This window comes from Bufo bufo, chromosome 6, assembly GCF_905171765.1.
Source record: "Bufo bufo chromosome 6, aBufBuf1.1, whole genome shotgun sequence".
NCBI lineage: Eukaryota > Metazoa > Chordata > Amphibia > Anura > Bufonidae > Bufo > Bufo bufo.
In genome coordinates this window covers 297,112,325-297,135,723 of record NC_053394.1, presented here as the reverse complement: position 1 = coordinate 297,135,723, position 23,399 = coordinate 297,112,325, and the positions used below count along the sequence as shown (strand labels likewise).

At 44.7% G+C, this 23,399-nt stretch overlaps 1 protein-coding gene across 8 annotated transcripts in view; it reads right to left on the bottom strand.

Moving 5' to 3' along the window:
* The window catches only part of LOC121004948 (keratin, type I cytoskeletal 18-like), a 42,673-nt gene that overhangs the window by 4,244 nt on the left and 15,030 nt on the right, over positions 1-23,399 (bottom strand). For 3 of the 8 annotated variants that reach the window (XM_040437399.1, XM_040437395.1, XM_040437398.1), the window contains exons 2-7: positions 16,778-16,860; positions 15,095-15,251; positions 14,289-14,453; positions 10,710-10,847; positions 4,376-4,596; positions 3,323-3,378 (exon numbers count right to left, since the gene is read on the bottom strand). In XM_040437399.1, coding sequence (XP_040293333.1) covers positions 3,323-3,378; positions 4,376-4,596; positions 10,710-10,847; positions 14,289-14,453; positions 15,095-15,251; positions 16,778-16,860 — 820 coding nt within the window. Of the gene's footprint in view, positions 1-1,685; positions 3,231-3,322; positions 3,379-4,375; positions 4,597-10,709; positions 10,848-14,288; positions 14,454-15,094; positions 15,252-16,777; positions 16,861-23,399 lie in introns of those variants that run through there. The other 5 variants (XM_040437400.1, XM_040437393.1, XM_040437394.1 and 2 more) reach the window with 4 other exon arrangements.

The window sequence follows — 23,399 nt, the reverse complement described above, 5'->3', positions numbered from 1 at the left end:
ATTTAATTCACTATCACGAACCAGCGGGTGTGAGCCCTGTGTGCCACTGACCAACCTCCTCTAAGGGCATTGTCTAAGTGAACCCCTTGTTCTTCACAATACCCCAGATGTGTGGATAGACTTTCTAGAGGGGAAAAAAAAGTTGCTACTTCTTGAGGTGGATTGGCACAGGAAGCAGCTGGTCCAGGCAGACCAGGGGGTACCAGTGCAAGGTACCAGAGATACAGTCATAGTGAGCAGGTCGAGTTGTAACCAAAAGTGACAGTGCAGGACCGAAGGATGAGTCAGAGGCAAAGTCAAACAAGAAATGGGTCAGGGCAGGCAGCACTGGTACAGGTCAGGCAATCTGAGCAGCAAGATGAAACTCGAAGGCAAAGCTGGCAAGGATCAAACAGGTAGCGGAGTCCAGAAACACAAGCACACGTAAGCTCTACAGGAACACAAGCACAGATAACACCAACTTTGCAGGACACAAGAACCTTGTGCAGCGTACTCAAGTTGTGTGTAATAGTGTTCCTGGGTGTAGTAGTGCAATATACACTAACCTGGTACGGCTGACTCTCTGCATAGGCAGGTAATGGTAGAAATTGTTCGTGACGCCAGTGCCAAGTAAACGGTGGCACGCCGTTTGCGGAAAGCAGGAATAAATTGAGGAACACGTGGTATTAAAGCAGAACTCCAACTTTAGTAGTTTTCATGCAGAGACAATATTGGAATCGCAGTTCCGTGGCATACAGTCGATTATGTAATACGGTTGATGCAGGCAATTACAGATTGAGCAAGGTGCTTACAGAGTGTTGAACGCAGGACTTGCAGTACAGGAGCTTGCACTCTATTTCTGTCTGATCCTGGAATATAGCAAATCTTCACCAAGGCCCATTAACCTATTTCTGGCTTTATATCCTTGGCTGTAGCTTTATAAAGTACCTCCTCTGTTCTTTTGAGTACCTCTTGCTTCTCTGCACTTTGCCTCTGTCTCTCTCAGCTTCCTCAGGCTCTAGAAACTTCTGCACTCCACACTAGATCAGATTACACTGACTTTCCCTTCCTTGTCTGGGCCTTATATAAACTAGGGATCCCTAGCTCCCTCTAAGGACTAGAAGCTGGAATAACACCCCTAGCAGGCCTGTACATGCAAGTTTCAAGTAACAGGGAAATACATGCATTACATTACATGACATTTTATAAAACTGACATATACCAACTTCCCCATAATTAAGGAGGGACGACAGCACACCAAGTGACACTTTTGTAGTGACGGGTATTACAGTTCCCGTACACTACACTTGCCGCTCAGGCACCTGGGAAGAGGGCTAGACCACTAAAATAGTTGCAGGATGGCTGGGATTGATCGCACGGGTCACATGTGCAAAACCCTTACATCACAGGAAGTGATGCGCCTGCCCTTACCAAGGTGCTCCTGGAAACAGGCTAGAAGGCATGCTGTGTCCAGGGCAGAAAGGAAACTGTGGAGTGGATTCCAGAAGGTATAGCATCTGCAGGCACAGAGTCCAGGACCGGAACAGTGCATGGAGAGACACTGGCAGCAGATCACTGATGCTACCTGCCCTATAATGTAGCTGGATGCGAGCAATGACGGAGGCTGCCAGGGAGGGCAGTGCTCGCCCAAGCACGGAGCCTGGTATGTGGGTGAAAACCAACGATCCATAACTGCTGTTACACTAATAGTTAGCATGGGTTTTATATTTCACTACTTCTGTCCTTATAACTTTTAGAGAGATTTGCACAAAATACTTATATTTTAACAGAGAATATAATAGTGCAGGTATATTGCCTCCATATTCTTTACATTACCTATGATCAATATGTTAAGCTTGAACAAAACCAAAGTAAAAAAAAAAAAGGGTTGTCTAGGATTAGAAAAAGTGCGCTCCCTCCTCAGAAAAAACAGTATTGACCATGGCCTGTGCCTGGTAATGCAGTTTAGCCAAATTCACTATATTAGGGATTAACTTCAATACCAGAAACAACTAATGAACAAAGGCCAGAGGTGTTGGGTTATAGTTGGGTTTCTCTATAGTTTCACTGAACAGCAAATTAATGACTAGGCATTGTAAAATAATTTGTCTAAATATTAGTGTTTTTAGTTAAACAGAATGTGACCTGTAGAACGGCATGGGATGTTGGAGAGAATTTGAGGGAATTTGAGGGCCTACATGACAGTATAGTGTTGCCATATTCAAACTATTTATTGTTCTGGTGGAGGTTAGGTTTGTATTTTTAGATTCTAGCTTCCACAAGTCAGTGCAGGCCACAAAAGAACAGGGAAATTAGGCAAATTTTTTTTATTGTCAAAGACTTCAGAAGACAGGAATACAGTCAAGTCCAACCATCCATGTAAATAACAAATGACTTTAGTGATGTTTCATGTTATTTTAGACATATTACAGGAAGACAAAGGACAATGAAAAAGGCAATTATGTTTCAAAGAGTAGAAGTGGATGACCATCAATAAGATGATGGATGCAATTTTGAACATTATGAATATGTCATTGAGAAGATTTCAACAGAAGATAAGGCGTTCAAAATAAATCTGAAAGCACTTCCATGAAGTCGATTATTCTGTGGCCGGTTAGAAAGTGTTAGAGGATGTGGGACCACTCTTTCAACCAACACAGTTGGCTTTAGATTTATCCTAGCAGTTCCTGGTTTTCACCCTCTTAAGCTTGGGATCGGGACTTCACTGCAGGCGAACTACCAGGCTACTACCTCCTGGAATAGTCTCTATGTGATTGGCAGCTGACCCAGTGTCAGAGACACCGGTGCAGAGCCCTGAAAGATCATGCAGAATCATGGTCAGGGACAGGTTGAGATCAGGGCAGGCAAAGTACGAGCAATCCGATAAACAGTCTGAGATCAGATAGCAAAGGGTCAATATCCAGGAAATGGAAAGAGAGTCAGTACACAGGCAAACAAATGAATACAGCACACCTTTGCAGGAATTAGCAAGCTAAGAACCTATTGCTCAGGCACCCTCCAATGGAGGAAGATGCTTTAAGTAGAAGTAGCCTTGCTGGCAAGAAATAGGCTGCGACTTGTTGGAGAGAAGACAAAGGTGACTCTGGTGGATGGGCCTGCCACAAGGGAGCAAAGGAAGGCTGGTAGGTCCCAGCTTCTGGAGAAGGATAAAAAGGTGAATGAAGCTACACCCATGACCTCCTGGGAGATGTTGTGGAGAAACCATAACAGAAGAACATTCTAGAGAAACCCTAAAAGCACACAGGACATAATGAAGAAACTACTGCATAAATTAGTTATTGTAATTATGATCTATGTCTTGTATATCAAATAATAAACTTACTTTGTCTGTTATTCATAATGCCTTGGCAAGGTTGCTCATGAATCACTTCTTCTATCCTACAAAAAAGGGAGCAGCAAATCAAAAACTTAGAGAAAATATTTCCAGAAAAATTTGATTTGCCGCAAAGCTGAATTTCCATGTGAGGTGTAGAGGTACGACATAACAAGAATATCCACCAGCATCCAACTTACTGCCCTATGTTCAGAGAATGTTTAACGAGTTTTTGCATATTTTCCCAATTTAAGATTGACTGCTAAGTGTTGGGATGATGGAAAATGTTGTTTTAATGGTTTTCTTTTTAGTGAAGAAAGTTAGTGCTTGCTCATTAATCAGATGCCAGAGTCAGTAACACAGGAGAAAGGTGTGGGGCGGGGGCTCCTAATGTCTAAGAACTGTTAGCAGTGGCATCACTAGGAGGCAGCGCATCAAGGGAACTGTACATTATGGATGTCCTCCCACCAAAAATGTTTTTTGTTGTATGTGATGTCCTGGTAGTGGAATACTGTACTGAGTCTGAGCCACAGCTCCTCAGGGGAGGTCCAAGTAAACAGAGGTCGAGTGACCTAGGAAAAGGGTCCATACAAAATCATATCTGAACCTCGGTGAGTGACCTAAGCTGAACTCCATTAGTTGGATAGAGATCCTGACATCTTGAACCCCAGGCTGGGACTGAACATAACTGACCGGAAAGAGTGCAGTGGATAAACAGGTGTGGCATCCATAGGTAAATATCTGCTGTCATGTTGTATGGACTTTTATACAGTAACCCTAGAGAATTAAACTGACCATTTCTTTTTTTCGACAGTCTTACTCGGTTGCTTCCTTTGTGGTGCACCAGGAAGTTTACTCAAGTGAGGGCCCCACACAGTTATAGTTCTGGTGGACCCAAAGTAGCACAGTCAGCAAAGTGATTGCTGCAAGTTTAGATTTCTTTTTTAAACTCAGAGGTATAAATGAAATATTTCTGCTGAGATAAGAACCCTTTATTACGTTACTCAATACTAACATCCTGCTTGATGTGAACACTAAATTCGAAATTTACCATCTTCCTACCTGTTTTCCTCTTCAACCATTAGCAGGCCATAAGTCTGTATTTCCATTTCAAGGAGATCTTTCATGTAACATAATAACCTACTGTCAGTTGCCAATCTATCTGCTTCAGCCTTTAGCTTAGACAACTCATCTTCTTTCTTTAGCACTATTTCCTCGATATTCTGCAGCTGAGCATCAAAGCCCGATATAGTTTCATATAGAGCTGCCTCCTGAGCATAGTTCTACCAAGAAAATAAAAGGAAATTGTGACAAACGGTCTAACCTTGGGTTTTGAAAACTGTATATGTTTTTGGACCCTACATGACTTGAACATGATTGACACATATTGTGGATTAAAATCTAACTACACCAAATTACTGAGTTGAAAAAAGATAGGCCCATCAAGTCCAAATAATAATCCTACAATGTTGATCTATAGGAAAGCAAAAACTCATATGAGGCAGATGTCAGTAGCCACATATTAGCGGGAAAATTTAGTGGAATAAATCCCTGGATCAACAGACTATCGGAGGTACTCTTTTATGAATCAACCTTCACAACATCTTGTGGCAGAGAGCTCCATAGTCTGACTGTTCTTTACAGTAAGGAATTCCTGCCCATTATGATGGTGAAACCTTCTTTACTGTAAACGTTGAGGATATCCCCTTGTCATGGTTACACATCATGTGTACTTACAGGTATTTTATTCAAGTCAATGATTCTTGATCCTTGATGATATCCAATGCCCCATTGGTAAACTTGGAATGGGCCATACTTGTGCCATGTAACTTTTGCTAGTTTCCTTGCTTTTCCTGTAATGTGCATTGTATTCACCACCACCTTATCCAGTCAAAATTAACCAGTTGGTCCTCTTAGATGCTGGGTCCCATACGTTTTCCTGATAATTACAATCATGGGACTTCCTAACCATTTCAAACACAGGTACTTTGCAAGAGGACCAAGCTAGTTAACAATGTTTAAGAACTTAAAATCTATGGACACCTTTGTGCACTAAAAATCAATAACCCCATATCTTACTGTAATGCAGCACATGATACAATTGCACTTGTTTGTTTATTGGTATCAGCTTTGCTTCACATGCTCTCAGAAATGCTCTTCTATGAGTTTTGCTCACTGCTGTCATCTCCTGTGAGGCTCTGTGGGTGTTCCTGTTGATTTCACATGCACCAGCACAAGCTCTGCTGCCCCGTCCCCACATCCTGTTACATAGCACAGCTAGCAGCCACTTAGATATTGGCTGCTGGAACTTGCAAAGAACTTGGTAGTAAGATTTGATTCCAATCCACAACATGGTGAGTCTTACAGTATGCTACAAACTGAAATCAGCAGATCTATTTCTCACTTTCCAATCTGTAGAAAATCCATTATTTGTAGACACAATAGATATTTCTGCTGATAACGTTAGTGCAGCAATCAATGGCGTTATAAGCAGGATATAGATCTCATTACTAACAGCTCTCACATGGTCACTACATGCGTTCTCTTCTGAATACAGTATTGTGTGCAGTCCGCACAGTGAACTGTCACTTTTCCCACACAAATTAGTATAGTGTGACGACACACAATGCTATATACACAAAGAAGTACAAAGTGGGGGAGATTTATCAAAACTGGTGTAAGGTAGACCTGGCTTAGTTGCTTATAAGAGCCAATCAGATTCCTCCTTTCATTTTCCAATGAAGCTGTGAAAATTGAAAGGTGGAATCTGGCTGGTTGCCAGGGGCAACTAAGTCAGTTTTACTTTACACCAGTTTGATAAATTACATATATATATAAAAAAGACTTTGTGAATGAGCTGAAAACATTGTGACCACAGGGGTGAATAAAGTGTTTTAGAGTGCTGTTATTTTTTTCTTTATATATATATATATATATATATATATATATATATATACACTGCTCAAAAAAATAAAGGGAACACAAAAATTACACATCCTAGATCTGAATGAATTAAATATTCTTCTGAAATACTTTGTTCTTTACATAGTTGAATGTGCTGACAACAAAATCACACAAAAATAAAAAAATGGAAATCAAATTTTTCATCCCATTGAGGTCTGGATTTGGAGTCACCCTCAAAATTAAAGTGGAAAAACACACTACAGGCTGATCCAACTTTGATGTAATGTCCTTAAAACAAGTCAAAATGAGGCTCAGTAGTGTGTGTGGCCTCCACGTGCCGGTATGACATCCCTACAACGCCTGTGCATGCTCCTGATGAGGTGGCGGACGGTCTCCTGAGGGATCTCCTCCCAGACCTGGACTAAAGCATCTGCCAACTCCTGGACAGTCTGTGGTGCAACGTGACGTTGGTGGATAGAGCGAGACATGATGTCCCAGATGTGCTCAATTGGATTCAGGTCTGGGGAACGGGTGGGTCAGTCCATAGCATCAATGCCTTCGTCTTGCAGGAACTGCTGACACACTCTAGCCACATGAGGTCTAGCAATGTCTTGCATTAGGAGTAACCCAGGGCCAACCGCACCAGCATATGGTCTCACAAGGGGTCTGAGGATCTCATCTCGGTATCTAATGGCAGTCAGGCTACCTCTGTTGAGCACATGGAGGGCTGTGTGGCCTTCCAAAGAAATGCCACCCCACACCATTACTGACCCAATGCCAAACCGGTCATGCTGGAGGATGTTGCAGGCAGCAGAACGTTCTCCACCGCGTCTAAAGACGTCTGTCACATGTGCTCAGTGTGAACCTGCTTTCATCTGTGAAGAGCACAGGTCGCCAGTGGCGAATTTGGCAATATTGGTGTTCTCTGGCAAATGCCAAACGTCCTGCACGGTGTTGGGCTGTAAGCACAACCCCCACCTGTGGACGTCGGGCCCTCATATCACCCTCATTGAGTCTGTTTCTGACCATTTGAGCAGACACATGCATATTTGTGGCCTGTTGGAGGTCATTTTGCAGGGCTCTGGCAGTGCTCCTCCTGTTCCTCCTTGCACAAAGGCGGAGGTAGCGGTCCTGCTGCTGGGTTGTTGCCCTCCTACGGCCTCCTCCACGTCTCCTGATGTACTGGCCTGTCTCCTGGTAGCGCCTCCATGCTCTGGACACTATGCTGACAGACACAACAAACCTTCTTGCCACAGCTCGCATTGATGTGCCATCCTGGATAAGCTGCACTACCTGAGCCACTTGTGTGGGTTGTAGACTCCGTCTCATGCTACCACTAGAGTGAAAGCACCGCCAGCATTCAAAAGTGACCAAAACATCAGCCAGGAAGCATAGGAACTGAGAAATGGTCTGTGGTCACCACCTGCAGAACCACTCCTTTATTGGGGGTGTCTTGCTAATTGCCTATAATTTCCACCTGTTGTCTATCCCATTTGCACAACAGCATGTGAAATTGATTGTCACTGAGTGTTGCTTCCTAAGTGGACAGTTTGATTTCACAGAAGTGTGATTGACTTGGAGTTACATTGTATTGTTTAAGTGTTCCCTTTATTTTTTTGAGCAGTGTGTATATATATATATATATATATAAAGAAAAAAATAACAGCACTCTAAAACACTTTATTCACCCCTGTGGTCACAATGTTTTCAGCTCATTCACAAAGTCTTTTTTTCAAGCTATGAGCTAAAACGTTGCGACTAGTGTTGCGACTAGTGTTGAGTGAACTTGTGTTTCAAGTTTGGCGCTCAAGATTCAGGCTATCTAAGAATTCCATTATGGATTCCGCTACCACGGATCATAAGGGTCCATTCACATGTCCTCAACTGTTTTGCGGTCTGCAAATTGCGGATCCGCCAAACACGGACACGGACACTGGCCATATGCGTTCTGCATTTTGCGGACCGCACATGGCCGGCACTACGATAGAAATGCCTATTCTTGTCCGTGGCTGCGGACAAGAATAGCACATGCTCTGTTTTTTTGCGGGGCCGTGGAACGGAAGTACGGATGCGGACAGTACATGGTGTGCTGTCTGCATCTTTTGCGGCCCCATTGAAAATAAATTGGTCCGCACCCCTTCCGCAAAATTGCGGAACAGATGCGGACCCATTATGCGGACGTGTGAATGGACCCTTAGTTATGGTCCGTGGTAGCAGAATCCATTACGGAATTCTTACATAACCCGAACCTGAACCTTGTATACCAAACTTGAAATACAAGTTTGCTCATCCCTAGTTGTGACCACAGGGGTGAAAAAGTGTTTTTCTTTTCACTCTTTTTTTGTGAGAGTGCTGCCATTTTTTTATTCTTATATTGTCCTGGATTTGTTGCGGGATCCATTGGCCTGCACCTCCATATTTATATTTGCCTGATATATATATATATATATGCCCCCATTGTCTGATAGGTGCAGGTCCCACCGCTGGGACCCACACCTATCTCCTTACCGGAGCCCCGAAATTGGTGGATGGTGCATTGCACATGTGCAGCCGTCCTCCATTCATTTCTATGGGGCTGCCGAACATAGTAGAGCCAGCGCCGATCCATTGGGCCCATAGAAGTGAATGGGAGCAATGGCTCGTCATGCACAGTGCTCTCCCATTCACTTCTCTGGGGAAAGCGCTTGGTGGTGGCCGCACCTATCAGACAATGGGGGTATATCCTAGTGATATGACCCCATTGTCTCAGATGAGGCAACCCTTTAAGGACCTTTTATATCTGTAGCAGAACAGCCATTTACTGCAATTTTATACCAGGAAGTACTATATTCTACTCTTACCTATTCATCTTTATTAGGGACCATTTTCATGGTTGCTTAAAGCGAACCTGTCACCATGATTTTGCACACAGAGCTGGGGACATGGGCTGCTAGATGGCCACTAGCACATCTGCAATACCCAGGTCCCACAGCTCTCTGCGCTTTTATTGTGTTAAAAAAAACTTTTGAGTGATATGCAAATTAGCTGATATGAGTCCTGTAGCCGGAGATGAGTCAAGCGTCAAGGAGCCCAGCACCGCCCCGCGTCCTCCGAATCTCCTCCTTGCCGGCTGACATCACAGATCTGGAGCGCCGAAATCTCGCGATGCGCGAGCTGGCGCATGCGTAGTTCGTTCCCTGTGCTGGCATCAATGAACATGATGCCGACACTGCGCATGCGCTAGCTCGCGCATCGCAAGATTTCGGCGCTCCAGCTCTGTGACGTCAGCCGGCAAGGAGGAGATTCGGAGGACGCGGGGCGGTGCTGGGCTCCTTGACGCTTGACTCATCTCCGGCTACAGGACTCATATCAGCTAATTTGCATATCACTCAAAAGGTTTTTTTAACACAATAAAAGCGCGGAGAGCTGTGGGACCTGGGTACTGCAGATGTGCTAGTGGCCATCTAGCAGCCCATGTCCCCAGCTCTGTGTGCAAAATCATGGTGACAGGTTCGCTTTAAGCCACCCCCGTACTCTGTCAGCCTCCTGGCAGGTTCCCAAAATGTCATTATATCTCTTCCACTGAAAAACAGTGCACCTGTCATCTGCGCACACATTGAGAGTTGAGACAATGTGGTTCAATGGGCGAGGCATGATGACATTTTGGTCACATGTCCCTCCATCTGCAGCCATGTTATAGACAGGAGCATTGTCCAGACATGACAGGAAGCTGGCCGAGAAAGGAAGGAAGCTGGAGTTGTAGTTTCAGTAATCATAAAATCTGTCATGAACCTATACTAAATATTAACAAGTAAGTGACATAATAGTGGCATGATAATCCATGGTAATAGTGCCTGGTATACAGTTGTCCAAGTGTCCAACCCCTTTAAGCTGTGGCATCATGGTATGTTAACATTGCACCCTAGATATAAACCACAATAAGCAGGCTCCACTTTAATAAATAACTTATGAGTGTTAGTCTACATGCTACAACTGTCACACGCACACAAGGTAAGCAAGAGAATAAGGCCGCACCACCTATAAAAAAAGACCTCTGAGAAATCCTACTCTGGTGATACGTGTGGGGTCTTCTTTTTCCACACCATAGGCAATAACAATATACAACTGCATATGACATATTCCTTACAAAAGTTATTCCAGAATAATTGGAATATGCAAACCTATGGTGCATAGGTTTGCATATTCCAATTATTCTGGAATAATGTTTGTAAGGAATATGTCATATGCAGTTGTATATTGTTATTGCCTATGGTGTGAATACACAGCTTATTTTTTCATGTGGGGCTTGGCCGACATACCAGCGGTGTAGGGCATTGGACTTATATAGTGTGCTTTTATCATATTTGTTCAAATTCATGTTTCAATAAAGCAGTGACTTTTTATAACATTGCAAACTAGTACAAAGAAGAAACAGGCACATGATAAATTTGGCTGATCCACCTCTATAAAATGTATTTCAGCTTTCTATATATTGTTTCAGTAGTCATCTTACTAAGCTTTGAAGAACTTCATGCTCAACTTTCAGCTCTTGGGCACTCCTTCTCAACATGTTCAAGTGTCTTCTGTGGCTCACAAGAGATTCAGGATCCAAATTTGACTGAACTTTCTGATAGGTGGTTGCGTGAGTCTCCTAGAGGAATGAAAAACAGAAAATTGATCAGATATGCATATATAGAGAAAATGGTAATTCTGTCTGTGGATTGTGGATGCGATATTAAAGAAACACTTATCAAAATTGATCACGTTCTGTCTAGTGCAGCACTTAGGAGATCAGAAAATGGTACAGACATTCAAAGAACACCAAAGAGAGAATCCTTGTTTCATGAATCACTCTCTAGAGCCCTGCACTAGGCATAACACATAACACAGTCCTAAAGAAATGTTTGTCAGAGCAAGAGGTGCCAAATATTAAGGCCTCATAATAAATCTGATGCAGCTTTTGGAAGGCCATGCGCCAACTATGAGCTGACGTAAATTTGAACTATAATTGACACTGGAAAAAGAGATAAAATGGGCTATGCAGGATATCTGGAGGCAGGACTAATATTAGTCCTTCTTACTCACGGTCTGTTGTGCAGTAGATCCTCTTGATAATGTGCATATGTTGGTGGTATGGACTATCCGGTGCTCTCCCAAGTGAATCCCTTCCAACTCTTCCTGCCTAAAGGCAGAGCACCCGCCCCGAAAAGGGTGAACCCACCTATCTGTGGCTAAGCCATTACTTGCTCCTGGTTAGCCCTAATAGAGTTAGACGGATGTCCCAATCCAAGGTCCCGACGCTTGCGTTTCCCCAACACTAGGTTGGTTTGTCAGGGGACATATATCGATGTGGGCAGACAAAAGATCATAGGAGTGCCCTAAAATATAAATGTACCTTTGGTTTAAGTGCAAGGACGCTATGCCTATAGATATGGGCCATGCAGATAAATGACCCCTGCCAATGCTGATATTGATGACCTATCCGGATGATAAGCTATCAATCTACACCTCATTAAAGGGGTTGTCCGGGTTCAGCTCTGAACCCGGACATACCTCCATTTTCACCCAGGCAGCCCCCCTGACTTGAGCATCGGAGCAGTTCATGCTCCGATGCTCTCCTTTGCCCTGCGTTAGATCGTGCTGGGCAAGGGCTCTTTTGCTTCCGCCCGGCAGTGTGTTCGGTGACGTCACCGGCTCTGATGGGCGTGCTTTAGCGCTGCCCTAGCCGTTTTAATGGCTAGGGCAGCGCTAAAGCCCGCCCTTCATTTCCAGTAACGTCACCGGGCTTCCTGACAGCCCCATGGAGAGCCCGGTTCGTCACCAGAACTCTTGAAAATGCCTTTGCCCTGCGCGATTTAGCGCAGGACAAAGGAGAGCATCGGAGCATGAACTGCACATGTCAGGGGGGCTGCCTGGGTGAAAATGGAGTAATGTCCGGGTTCAGCTATGAACCCGGACAACCCCTTTAACATAGCTAATCATGCCCATTAATAAAATCATAAGAAGTTGCAAATTTTTGTGCAAGTAAGCCCCAAAAAAATCACAAAAGCCTTCTTATACTACATTTTGAAGCCAGAATTCTGGAGTGCAGGGAGTGATAAATCCCCCCCATTGTGTCCAGCTGCTGAGACCTGGAGTAATCAGCTGTGAATTGTAGAAAACAGAGCAAGTATTTAATTTCCTTACAGCAGCAAGTCAGGGAAACTGAAGGATTACATACTTTTTTTCAGATCAAGTTGACTCGTTAATGTACAGTCAGGTCCATAAATAGTGGGACATCGAGACAATTCTAACATTTTTTGCTCTATACACCACCACAATGGATTTGAAATAAAACATACAAGATGTGCTTTAACTGCAGACTGTCAGCTTTAATTTGAGGGTATTTACATCCAAATCAGGAGAACGGTGTAGGAATTACAACAGTTTGCATATGTGCCTCCCACTTGTTAAGGGACCAAAAGTAATGGGACAGAATAATAATCATAAATCAAACTTTCACTTTTTAATACTTGGTTGCAAATCCTTTGCAGTTAATTACAGCCTGAAGTCTGGAACGCATAGACATCACCAGACGCTGGGTTTCATCCCCGGTGATGCTTTGCCAGGCCTCTACTGCAACTGTCTTCAGTTCCTGCTTGTTCTTGGGGCATTTTCCCTTCAGTTTTGTCTTCAGCAAGTGAAATGCATGCTCAATCGGATTCAGGTCAGGTGATTAACTTGGCCATTGCATAACATTCCACTTCTTTCCCTTAAAAAACTCTTTGGTTGCTTTTGCAGTATGCTTTGGGTCATTGTCCATCTGCACTGTGGAGCGCCGTCAAATGAGTTCTGAAGCATTTGGCTGAATATGAGCAGATAATATTGCCCTAAACACTTCAGAATTCATCCTGCTGCTTTTGTCAGCAGTCACATCATTAATAAATACAAGAGAACCAGTTCAATTGGCAGCCATACATGCCCACGCCATGACACTTCCACCACCATGCTTCACTGATGAGGTGGTATTCTTAGGATCATGAGCACTTCCTTTCGTTCTCCAGACTATTCTCTTCCTATCACTCTGGTACAAGTTGATCATGGTCTCATCTGTCCATAGGATGTTGGTCCAGAACTGTGAAGGCTTTTTTAGATGTCGTTTGGCAAACTCTAATCTGGCCTTCCTGTTTTTGAGGCTCACCAATGGTTTACATCTTGTGGTGAACCCTCTGTATTCACTCTGGTGAAGTCTTCTCTTGATTGTTGACTTTGACACACATACACCTACCTCCTGGAGAGTGTTCTTGATCTGGCAAACTGTTGTGAAGGGTGTTTTCTTCACCAGGGAAAGAATTCTTCGGTCATCCACCACAGTTGTTTTCCATGGTCTTCCGGGTCTTTTGGTGTTGCTGAGCTCACCGATGCGTTCCTTCTTTTTAAGAATGTTCCAACTTCCAAATAGTTGTTTTGGCCACGCCTAATGTTTTTGCTATCTCTATGATAGATTTATTTAGTTTTTTTTCAGCCTAATGATGGCTTGCTTCACTGATAGTGACAGCTCTTTGGATCTCATCTTGAGAGTTGACAGCAACAGATTCCAAATGAAAATAGCATACTTGAAATGAACTCTGGACCTTTTATCTGCTCATTGTAATTGGGATAATGAGGGAATAACACACACCTTGCCATGGAACAGCTGAGAAGCCAATTGTCCCATTACTTTTGGTCCCTTAAAAAGTGGGAGGAAAATATGCAAACTGTTGTAATTCCTACACCGTTCACCTGATTTGGATGTAAATACCCTCAAATTAAAGCTGACAGTCTGCAGTTAAAGCATATCTTGTTTGTTTCATTTTAAATCCATTGTGGAGGTGTACAGAGCCAAAAATGTTAGAATTGTGTTGATGTCCCAATATTTATGGACCTGACTGTATGTATGTTTTAGGGCCTTCAGAATTAAAGACACTTTTTATTGACACTCTCTGGCAACACATGCAGGCTTTGAATTTGCAACTCCCCTCTGTTAATTTAGAATTCCTTAATAGGTTATTCAAACGTGGGATTTCTAAACCCAATGACACCTTTAACATCACCATGGAATACTTTCTCTTACCTTACGGTCAAACCAAGTTGCAGAAGCCCTCATGTGATGATCTGCTATTTCATTGTATTGTTGTCTCAATTTATCCAGGTCATTAGTGAGTTGTGTTGTCTCCAGTGATTCAACCTCAACATTAACTTGACACCTCAACTTTTGTTGAAGAAGATGTTCTCGATCCTAATATGAATAAATTGATGTCATATGAGTTTATTCTTCACAGAATGCCAGAGTACATTGGCATACATGGTTGGACAGGACATTCCAGAAATGGAAGTGAACTGGTGAAATGCAGATAAAATCCAGTTCTAGGAGGACCTGTTGGACCATGTATCAGGTCAGGACTCAGTAGGGGCCATGTCATTACTTCCAGGACTCTTTGTGCTACTTTACACTGAAGATAGTTCTCAATGATATTGGTTGTATTTTTGGACTTGTTGTCTTCCTGCAGAATAAATTTGGAGCCAATCAGATGCCTCTCTGATGGTATTGTATGATGGATAAGTATCTGCCTGTATTTCTCACCATTGAGGACACCTCAAACTTGCAAGGAAACCAGTATGTTTCACTGCTGCCTACAGGAGCTCAGAATTGTCTGTCCCTTCAGCAAACAAACTGCCTTCTGTTACAGCCAAATTTTTAAAATTTTGATTCATCAGTCAAAGGAACCTGGTGCTCTTTTTCTGCCCTCCAGTTCTTATGTTTTAAGTCCTAAGTCAACATGCTTGGAAAGATAAGGTAATGTACATAGCTAAATGTTGACTATCTTGCTGACAGGTTCGCTTAATATAAATATTAATATGCAGAATAGCTTACAGTACCTCAGTGTGGTCCCTCTTAAGGTTCTCCAGCTTCTCACTTAAGATCTGTACTTCTGTTTCCAGACAATGCTTCTGCATGTCCAGATCACTAATGTTTGCCTTCATTTCTTTCATATCATCTTCTATAGTAAGACGTGTGGCCAGTTCAGTATCATACCTGAGGATTTAAAGGGAGTCTGTCATCAAAGTTTCACCTTTTTAACCCTTCCCATAGCTTTCTAGCAGCCTTACAGTTAATAAAAACGTTACCTTTATGAGCAATCCTGGACTTATAAAACCGGCAAAAAACAACTTAGTAGCATATGCAAATGAGGGCTCGCAAGTGCCCAGGGGCGGCGTTACCCTCGTAGGTGCCCAGCTAGCTCAGCCTTATTGTCGCTTCCCCCCGCCCATTCTTTCCCTCTGACTGCCCATCTACTTACTTCTTGTTTCGCCGAGATCCCGCACCTGCGCACTCAGTCCGTCGGCCGGCTCATGCGCATTGCGATGCCCATTCCTTGTACGGCATCACAGTAGTTAATGTGCATGCGCCGGCTAACGGCGCGAAGCCGGCGCATGTGCATTAATTACTGTAATGCTGTACAAGGTATGGGCATCGCAGTGTGCATCCACCGGCCGACGGACTGAGTGCACAGGCGCGGGATCTCGGCGAAACAAGAAGTAACTAGATGGGCGGTCAGAGGGAAAGAATGGGCGGGGGAATCGACAATAAGGCTGAGCTAGCTGGGCACCTACGAGGGTAACGCCGCCCCTGGGCACTTGCGAGCCCTCATTTGCATATGCTACTAAGTTGTTTTTTGCCGGTTTTATAAGTCCAGGATTGCTCATAAAGATAACGTTTTTATTAACTGTAAGGCTGCTAGAAAGCTATGGGAAGGGTTAAAAAGGTGAAACTTTGATGACAGACTCCCTTTAATAGAAAACCAGTTGACACCCAAAATGCATAAATGAAATACATGCATGAACTATACTCACACAAGGCTTGGAATAGGCCAATGAAAACATAAATAAAATAAAAATAATTAAAAACGTACTGTTTTGTGGATACAGCGTCTATGCATCCTTAGGACTACAGACTACAAATAACCATGTGTTACACCACTCCCTCAGCTCTCTTACTCTCAAGAAGCTGCTATCCTCAGTGATACTTGAAAGAAGATGGTTGGGGGAACTTTTTTAGCAGAGAGGTGGGGGTATATGCATTCTAAAATTTCCATGGAAATTTATGAGTTATGTGAATCTACAAGTATATTCATACGTTTTTGGGATGGCTATAAATTTTGATGTAAAAACAATGTCATATCTCTTATTAAAACAGAGGTCTGGGCCTTCTTTTTCTTGTTGTAGGTCGAGTAATGTCTATAATGGAGTATCATGGGACATGATATAAGAAAGTCATTTATAAACACACTCGCATAGTGACAGGGAATGTTTAAGAAGACACAATTATAATACATTATACATGGGAAACCTGTTACAGATTTTGCATTAACCCCTTGAATCTTGCACTTTTGCATTAGCAATATAATTACTTATAAAGAAAACATAAATAATAAACAACAGCAACAAAGAGAACCATTGATCATCTCCAAGTCTGGTCATGCAGAGCGTGGACCACATAGCACACAGCCAGAGATGTAACTGATGCCCTTGAGAAAAAGCTATAAGACAATGAACACTCACTTAGCTCTTAAGCCATCTGCTGCTAATTTTGTGTTCTCGATGTTCAAGTACAGCTCAGAGTTAGTCAGCTTCATTCTGTTTATCTTAAAGAAACCAAAAAGATATATAAGATATAACAAATATTTTTTAAACGTATTGTCCCAGCTAAAATATTTGTAATATTGGACCTCAACACACTCAATTTAGGTTGACACTAAATTCACCACAAATACCCAGTACCCTTTGCCAGGTCACCAACAACAAGGATGCCCCATGAGTTGTGATAACGAGAAGCACACAAGTAACTTCACCCACCACCAGAATGGAACTGTGGGAGTAACAGTCCTTGATATATCCCTTGTGTGAAACTATACTGCCCACTAGAAGCTCGGTAAAATAGGCTCTTGGGGTCTTGGTATTATTTATCTACCTCCTACACTGGCTGCAGTTACCAGCCGATCAGTATATACTGTACTTACCTGAGGGCCTTGTGTCTTCATTAATGGGATTTTTAGGGTTTGTTTAAAGGGGTTTTTCAGTGCAACAAAAAGGTGAGAGTTGCTTAGAAACATAAAATAAGCTCACCTTCACGGCTCCTCTGGTGCTGCCCAGGATCCTGCTGCTCTCTACTTTATCTCTCAGGAAATTCCTCAGAATGCCTGCTCAGCCAATCACTGGCCACCTTGTTGACCTTCCTGATACGATGATTGGCTGAGTATGCATTTTTTCACTTGTCATGATGGGAGCTGGAAGTAGAGAGCAGTGGGGACCCAGACAACAGTGCTAGGGAAATTGTCATGGTTCCGCTGGCTGCTGCTGCCTCCGTATTGCATCAGCATACGGTTGCCAGGGCAACTAAAAATGCTACCCGACCCTCTCTGAGGAGCCCCAGGCCAAACAGGATGTGCCCCATGGCTCCCGAGCAGGTCAGCAGCTCCACCCAGCATACTAGCACGCCGGCGTGAGCTGCCTTTTCCTTGACATGAAAGGCTGGCACCTGCAGTATGCCAGTGAATTTGTTGTGATCTGGCTCCACCTACTGTTCCTAGCAATATTTGAAGACTCTCCTGGCTGTGATTTTCTGGACTGGACTTTGTGACTATGTTTTCGGCTTCTGACATTTGGTGCAGTGGCAACTCTAGGAACCATATATGGGGGGGGGGGGCACTAATAATTTTCACCACTTAATCATACTACTGAAAAAAACAAAATAAGTATATATAAATAAGATTACAAAATACGAGAGTATTGCATATGCAGGGATACATTTATAATAAAACTATTTACTAACAAAAGAAACTATTCAGTTGTTTTTCTGTGCCGTCCTCTGCTTGCTTCCACGGATTCTTTACCCTCCTTTCTGTTTCTCCTGAGTGCGCAGGCGTACTGTTATGGGGGATCTGTGGATGACACACTGTTATGGGGATCTGTAGATGACACTGTTATTATGCCTCTCATTAGCCCCCATTATGCCTTTCATTAGCCCCCATTATGCCTCTCATCACCCCCATATCAGCCCCCATGCCTCTCATTAGCCCCCATATCAGCCCATTTGCCTCATTAGCCCCCATTATAAGCCCTTATGCCTCATAAGCCCCATATGCCTCATTAGCCCCCATTATGCCTCTCATTAGCCCCCATATGCCTCATTAGCTCCCATATGCCTCATTAGCCCCCATTATACCTCTCATTAGCCCTCATATCAGCCCTTATGCCTCATTAACCCCCATTATCAGCCCTTATGCCTTATTAGCCCCATATGCCTCATTAGCCCCCATATGACTCATTAGCCCCCATTATGCCTCTCATTAGCCCCTATATGCCTCATTAGCCCCCATATGCCTCTGTTACGGTTACTCCCAGGCTAGCTGGAAGCTGGACCGCTTGGATAGTCTGGATCTCTGTTTAGGGAGAGAGAGAGGAGCCGCTTCGTCTCGATATCCAGAAGGATCCTGTAAATGTAGAACAATCCCACTAGCTATTTTACAGCTAGGATAATCTTTCCCCCCACAAAACGAGGCAAGGCTGCGATTTGAAGGTCAAGCTAGGACTGACTGTCCTGGGGCATACAGCCTCTTTTATTTACAATCCACAAACATAGTACTACCCACAGGGGTTTGAAATACAACCAATCAATCCATACAATAAACACAGACACTCCCACACAAAATCCTCCTTTCTGCCTGTGATAAGATTACTGAATACAATGGCGAATATAATTATCACAGGCAGAGAAATACAGTTTTATAAAACATATCACAGGAACCCCAAAACATGCAATAACCCCATAACAAGTATATCCTTGGAACCGGGGGATCTGGGTGAACCACATATCCGAAATTCACCCAGATCCGTTCAGTAGTTTGGAAGATACAGTTTTATGCCAGTTACACCGAAAATATACAAGTTATACAGAAAATAGTCACTAATAAATGTGTCCCCTGTTTAGTAGTTTCAAACTACTGAATGATGTCTCTGTGCACCAAATACAGGCAAGATAGCACCGTGTTGAAAAGTCAGAACAGTGTCTGTGAGTTAAAATGGCCGCCATCCATTGTTCTCACCATGTGCTTCATCCATTCAGACTAACAGGGTAAATAACAGTTTTGTAACAGTGCTCCCTTTTTGTGGAACACTCTGGCAGACACTGTCTGACCCCTTTTCGGGGCAGACTAAGGCTGTCCAGACCGCTGGTTATGCTGGGCTGAGGTCTGTTTGTCTGGACAACCCGTCGGCATTGCCATTCTGTTTCCCAGGTCTGTAGGTAATGGTGAAGTTGAAGGGTTGTAATGATAAACTCCAACGTAAAAGTCTGCCGTTATCCCCAGAGACCCGGTTTAGCCACACCAACGGGTTATGGTCTGTAACCAGAGTGAACTCTTGTCCATACAAATAGGGAGTCAATTTCTTTAGTGCCCACACCAAAGCCAAACACTCTTTTTCTACCGCTGCATAGCTGACTTCGCGGGGCAGGAGCTTACGGCTGATGTAGGCAACTGGGTGCTCCCCTCCGTCTTCGCCTACTTGGCTGAGGACAGCTCCCAGCCCGAACATAGAAGCGTCTGTATGGACGATAAAACGTTTGTTGAGGGCTGGGGCCGCCAAGACAGGAGCGTTAACAAGAGCATTTTTGAGAGCTTGGAAAGCCGTTTCACAGTGGGGAGACCACAGGACCTGTCGAGGTAAGTTTTTCTTGGTCAGGTCAGTCAGGGGTTTGGCAAGTGTGATGTAGTCTGGTACAAACCGTCTGTAGTACCCTGCTGTGCCCAGGAATGCTAGGACCTGAGTCTTAGTGGTGGGGGTGGGCCAATTGGCGACAGCTTCTATCTTGGCCGGCTCTGGTCGCTGTTTACGACACCCCACCCGGTGACCCAGGTACTGTACCTCGGCCATCCCAAAGTGGCATTTTTCTGGCTTCAGAGTCAGGCCAGCAGCCCGGATCTGATACAGAACCATTCCTATGTGAGCTAAGTGGTCCTCCCAGGACTCACTGTGGATCGCTATGTCGTCCAGGTATGCACAAGCAAAACTCTGGAAGCCATCCAGGAGCCTATCGACCAAGCGCTGGAATGTAGCATTCTTCATCCCAAACGGCATTACCTTAAAATGAAATAAGCCGAACGGGGTGACGAATGCCGACTTGGGGACAGCCTCCTGGGCCAGGGGGATCTGCCAGTAACCCTTGCAGAGGTCGATGGTGGTCAGATAATTTCCCCTGGCTATACGATCGAGTAGCTCGTCTACCCTGGGCATAGGGTAAGCGTCCGTCACTGTCTTTTCATTGAGCCTCCGATAGTCTACGCAAAACCGGGTTGTACCATCTTTCTTGGGCACCAGGACCACTGGGAAAGCCCAGGGACTATCGGAGGGCTCAATTACCCTGAGTTGGAGCATCTCATCGATCTCCTTCTTCATCCCTGTCCTAACTGCCTCGGGGATTCGGTAAGGAGCCTGGCGTAAAGGAGCTTGTCCCGGGGTATCTACCTGGTGGGTGGTTAAGGTAGTGTACCCTGGCTTCTGGGAGAAAGTGGGGCTTTTGAACTGCAGGAGTTGGTTAAGCTGCTCCCTTTCAGTGGGGCTAAGTCGGTCCCCTATCTTGACCTGAGCTACTATATCTGCGTGGGGACTCTTTTCTAACAGATCTGGAATGGGTAGACTGTCGGGGTCTTCCTGAGGGGGACAGCATACGGCCGTCACGTTCTCCGGCCGCTCAAGATATTCCTTGAGCATGTTCACATGGAATGTCTTTCTAAGATTGTTGTCATGGCAGCTAGCTATTACGTAAGTGGTGTCTCCCCTTTTCTCCACTATCTGGTAGGGGCCCTGCCAGGACGCCTGCAATTTGTCTGTCTTAACTGGCTTAAGCACTAACACCTTTTGCCCTATGGTAAAGATTCTCTTTCGGGCCCCCCGATCGTACCATACCTTCTGTCTTCTCTGGGCCGATTGTAGGTTAGCCTGCACTGATTTGGCTAATTGCTCCATTCGGTCCCTGAGTTCCAGCACGTACGGCACAATGGGGACGCAGTCAGTCTCCATCTCTCCCTCCCAGTGCTCCCGGATCAGGTTTAGGGGTCCCCGTACCTTTCTTCCGTAGAGCAACTCGAAGGGAGAGAACCTGGTCGTTTCCTGGGGCACCTCCCGATAAGCAAATAGGAGGTGCGGCAGAAAACGCTCCCAGTCTCGGTATTCCTGAGTAAACGTCTTGAGCATTTGTTTGAGGGTCCCATTGAACCTCTCACAAAGTCTGTTCGTCTGGGGGTGGTATGGAGAGCTCAGGAGGGACTTAATTTTGCAAACCTGCCAGAGTTGCTGAGTCAATTCGGCAGTAAATTGGGTGCCTCAGTCGGACAGGATTTCTTTCAGAAATCCTACCCGGGAGAACACCTGCACCAGCGCATTCGCTACCGTATCCGCTTGGATGTTGGATAGGGCGACAGCTTCCGGGTACCTGGTAGCGTAGTCCACTACGGTAAGAATGTAGCGCTTACCGGAGGGACTAGGGGTAGCCAGCGGTCCCACTAGGTCAATAGCAACCCTGCTGAAGGGTTCCTCCACAATGGGCATATTTACTAGATGAGCTTTAGGGTGATCGCCTCTCCTCCCTACTCGTTGACACACATCGCAGGTATTACAATAAGTCCTAACATCAGCGTGTACCCCTGGCCAAAAGAACGTGTGAGTAATGCGGTGTAGTGTGCGGGTTACAGCTAGGTGGCCTGCCAAGGGAATGTCGTGTCCTATCTTGAGTATTTCTCGATGGTATTTGTGGGGCACTACCAGCTGTCGCCTATGCTGCCCCCTTTTCTCCGTCAAGCGATATAGCTTTCCCTTTTCCCATAAAAAGGTTTCGTTATCTGACCCGCTCCCTCCGGTCTCTGCTCGTTCCCGGTACTTTTGTAATGTCGGGTCAGTCTTAGACTCTGTCTCGAAAGCATCTAGGGTGTCCCAGGGTATGGGACTGTCACGACTGTGACTGATCCAGACAGGTCTGGGAGGAGAAGGTCGCAGCGACTTGCTACTCGCGATAGCTTGTGAGTTTGCTCCGTGGTTCAGGGTATGTCATCTGGGTTTTGCCTTGTGAACCTTTTTGTCCTGACTGGGAGTTTGTAGGCATCCTTCTCAGGTGAGTCCTGTCTGCCACTCCCAGCTTCTATATTAGTTTCACTTGCAGTCATTGCCAGATATAGTCCTTACTTCCAGTTCTATTCTGACCTTTGAAGGAGATCGTTTGATGGTGTTGCTTTGGAGCTCTTGTCCGGCGTGGACTGTCGTGATTGGGATCGCCTTCTCTGCTCGTGACTGGATAAGTCTATCTCTGATATAGTTTGTTTGTTGCTGTCTTCCCCTGCTGTTCTCCTAGACATGAGTGATGGTGACTAGTGCTCCCATCGGCCTTTCCCCACTCTAGGCCTTTTTTAGGGTGACTGAGGGTTTAGGCATCCTGCTCGCCGCACGGGTTCACACCCCATCTAGGGTATCAGGGCAGACAGGTGCCAGCTTAGGGTTAGTCAGGGGTGGCCATACTATTCCCATCCGTAGATAAGGGTCCCCCTTCGTCTGGTGCGACACGACTGCTGCTGGGGTAGCGGTCGTGACAGTATATCTGGCCTTTTAAAAAAAAAAAAAAAAGTGACATTTCCTTTTTTTTTTGCTTGCTGTTTTGCTTTGTATTTTTCTGTTCCACTATGGATCCGGTTACGGTTTTGGCGAAACAATTACAGGGATTATCCCTTGAAGTGGCAGGATTAAAAGCAACAGTGCTGCAGCAGCAGCAGCCATCCTTGGGTTCCACCGTTGCTACGGGAAACCAAGGTACTCCTGAGCCAAAAGTGGCTTTACCTGATAGGTTCTCAGGAGGGAGAGACCAATTTGTAACTTTCAGAGAAGCTTGCAAATTGTTCTTCAGGTTACGCCCTAGATCCTCCGGCGGTGAGGAACAACGGGTGGGTATTGTAATTTCTCTCCTGCAAGGAGATCCGCAGGCTTGGGCTTTCTCCCTACCATCAGACTCTCTGGCCTTACGATCAGTGGAGGAGTTTTTTGAAGCCCTAGGTCTCGTATATGATGACCCGGACAGGGTCTCACTGGCTGAGTCTAAGCTACGTAGACTTCGGCAAGAGAACCGGTCTGCTGAACTATA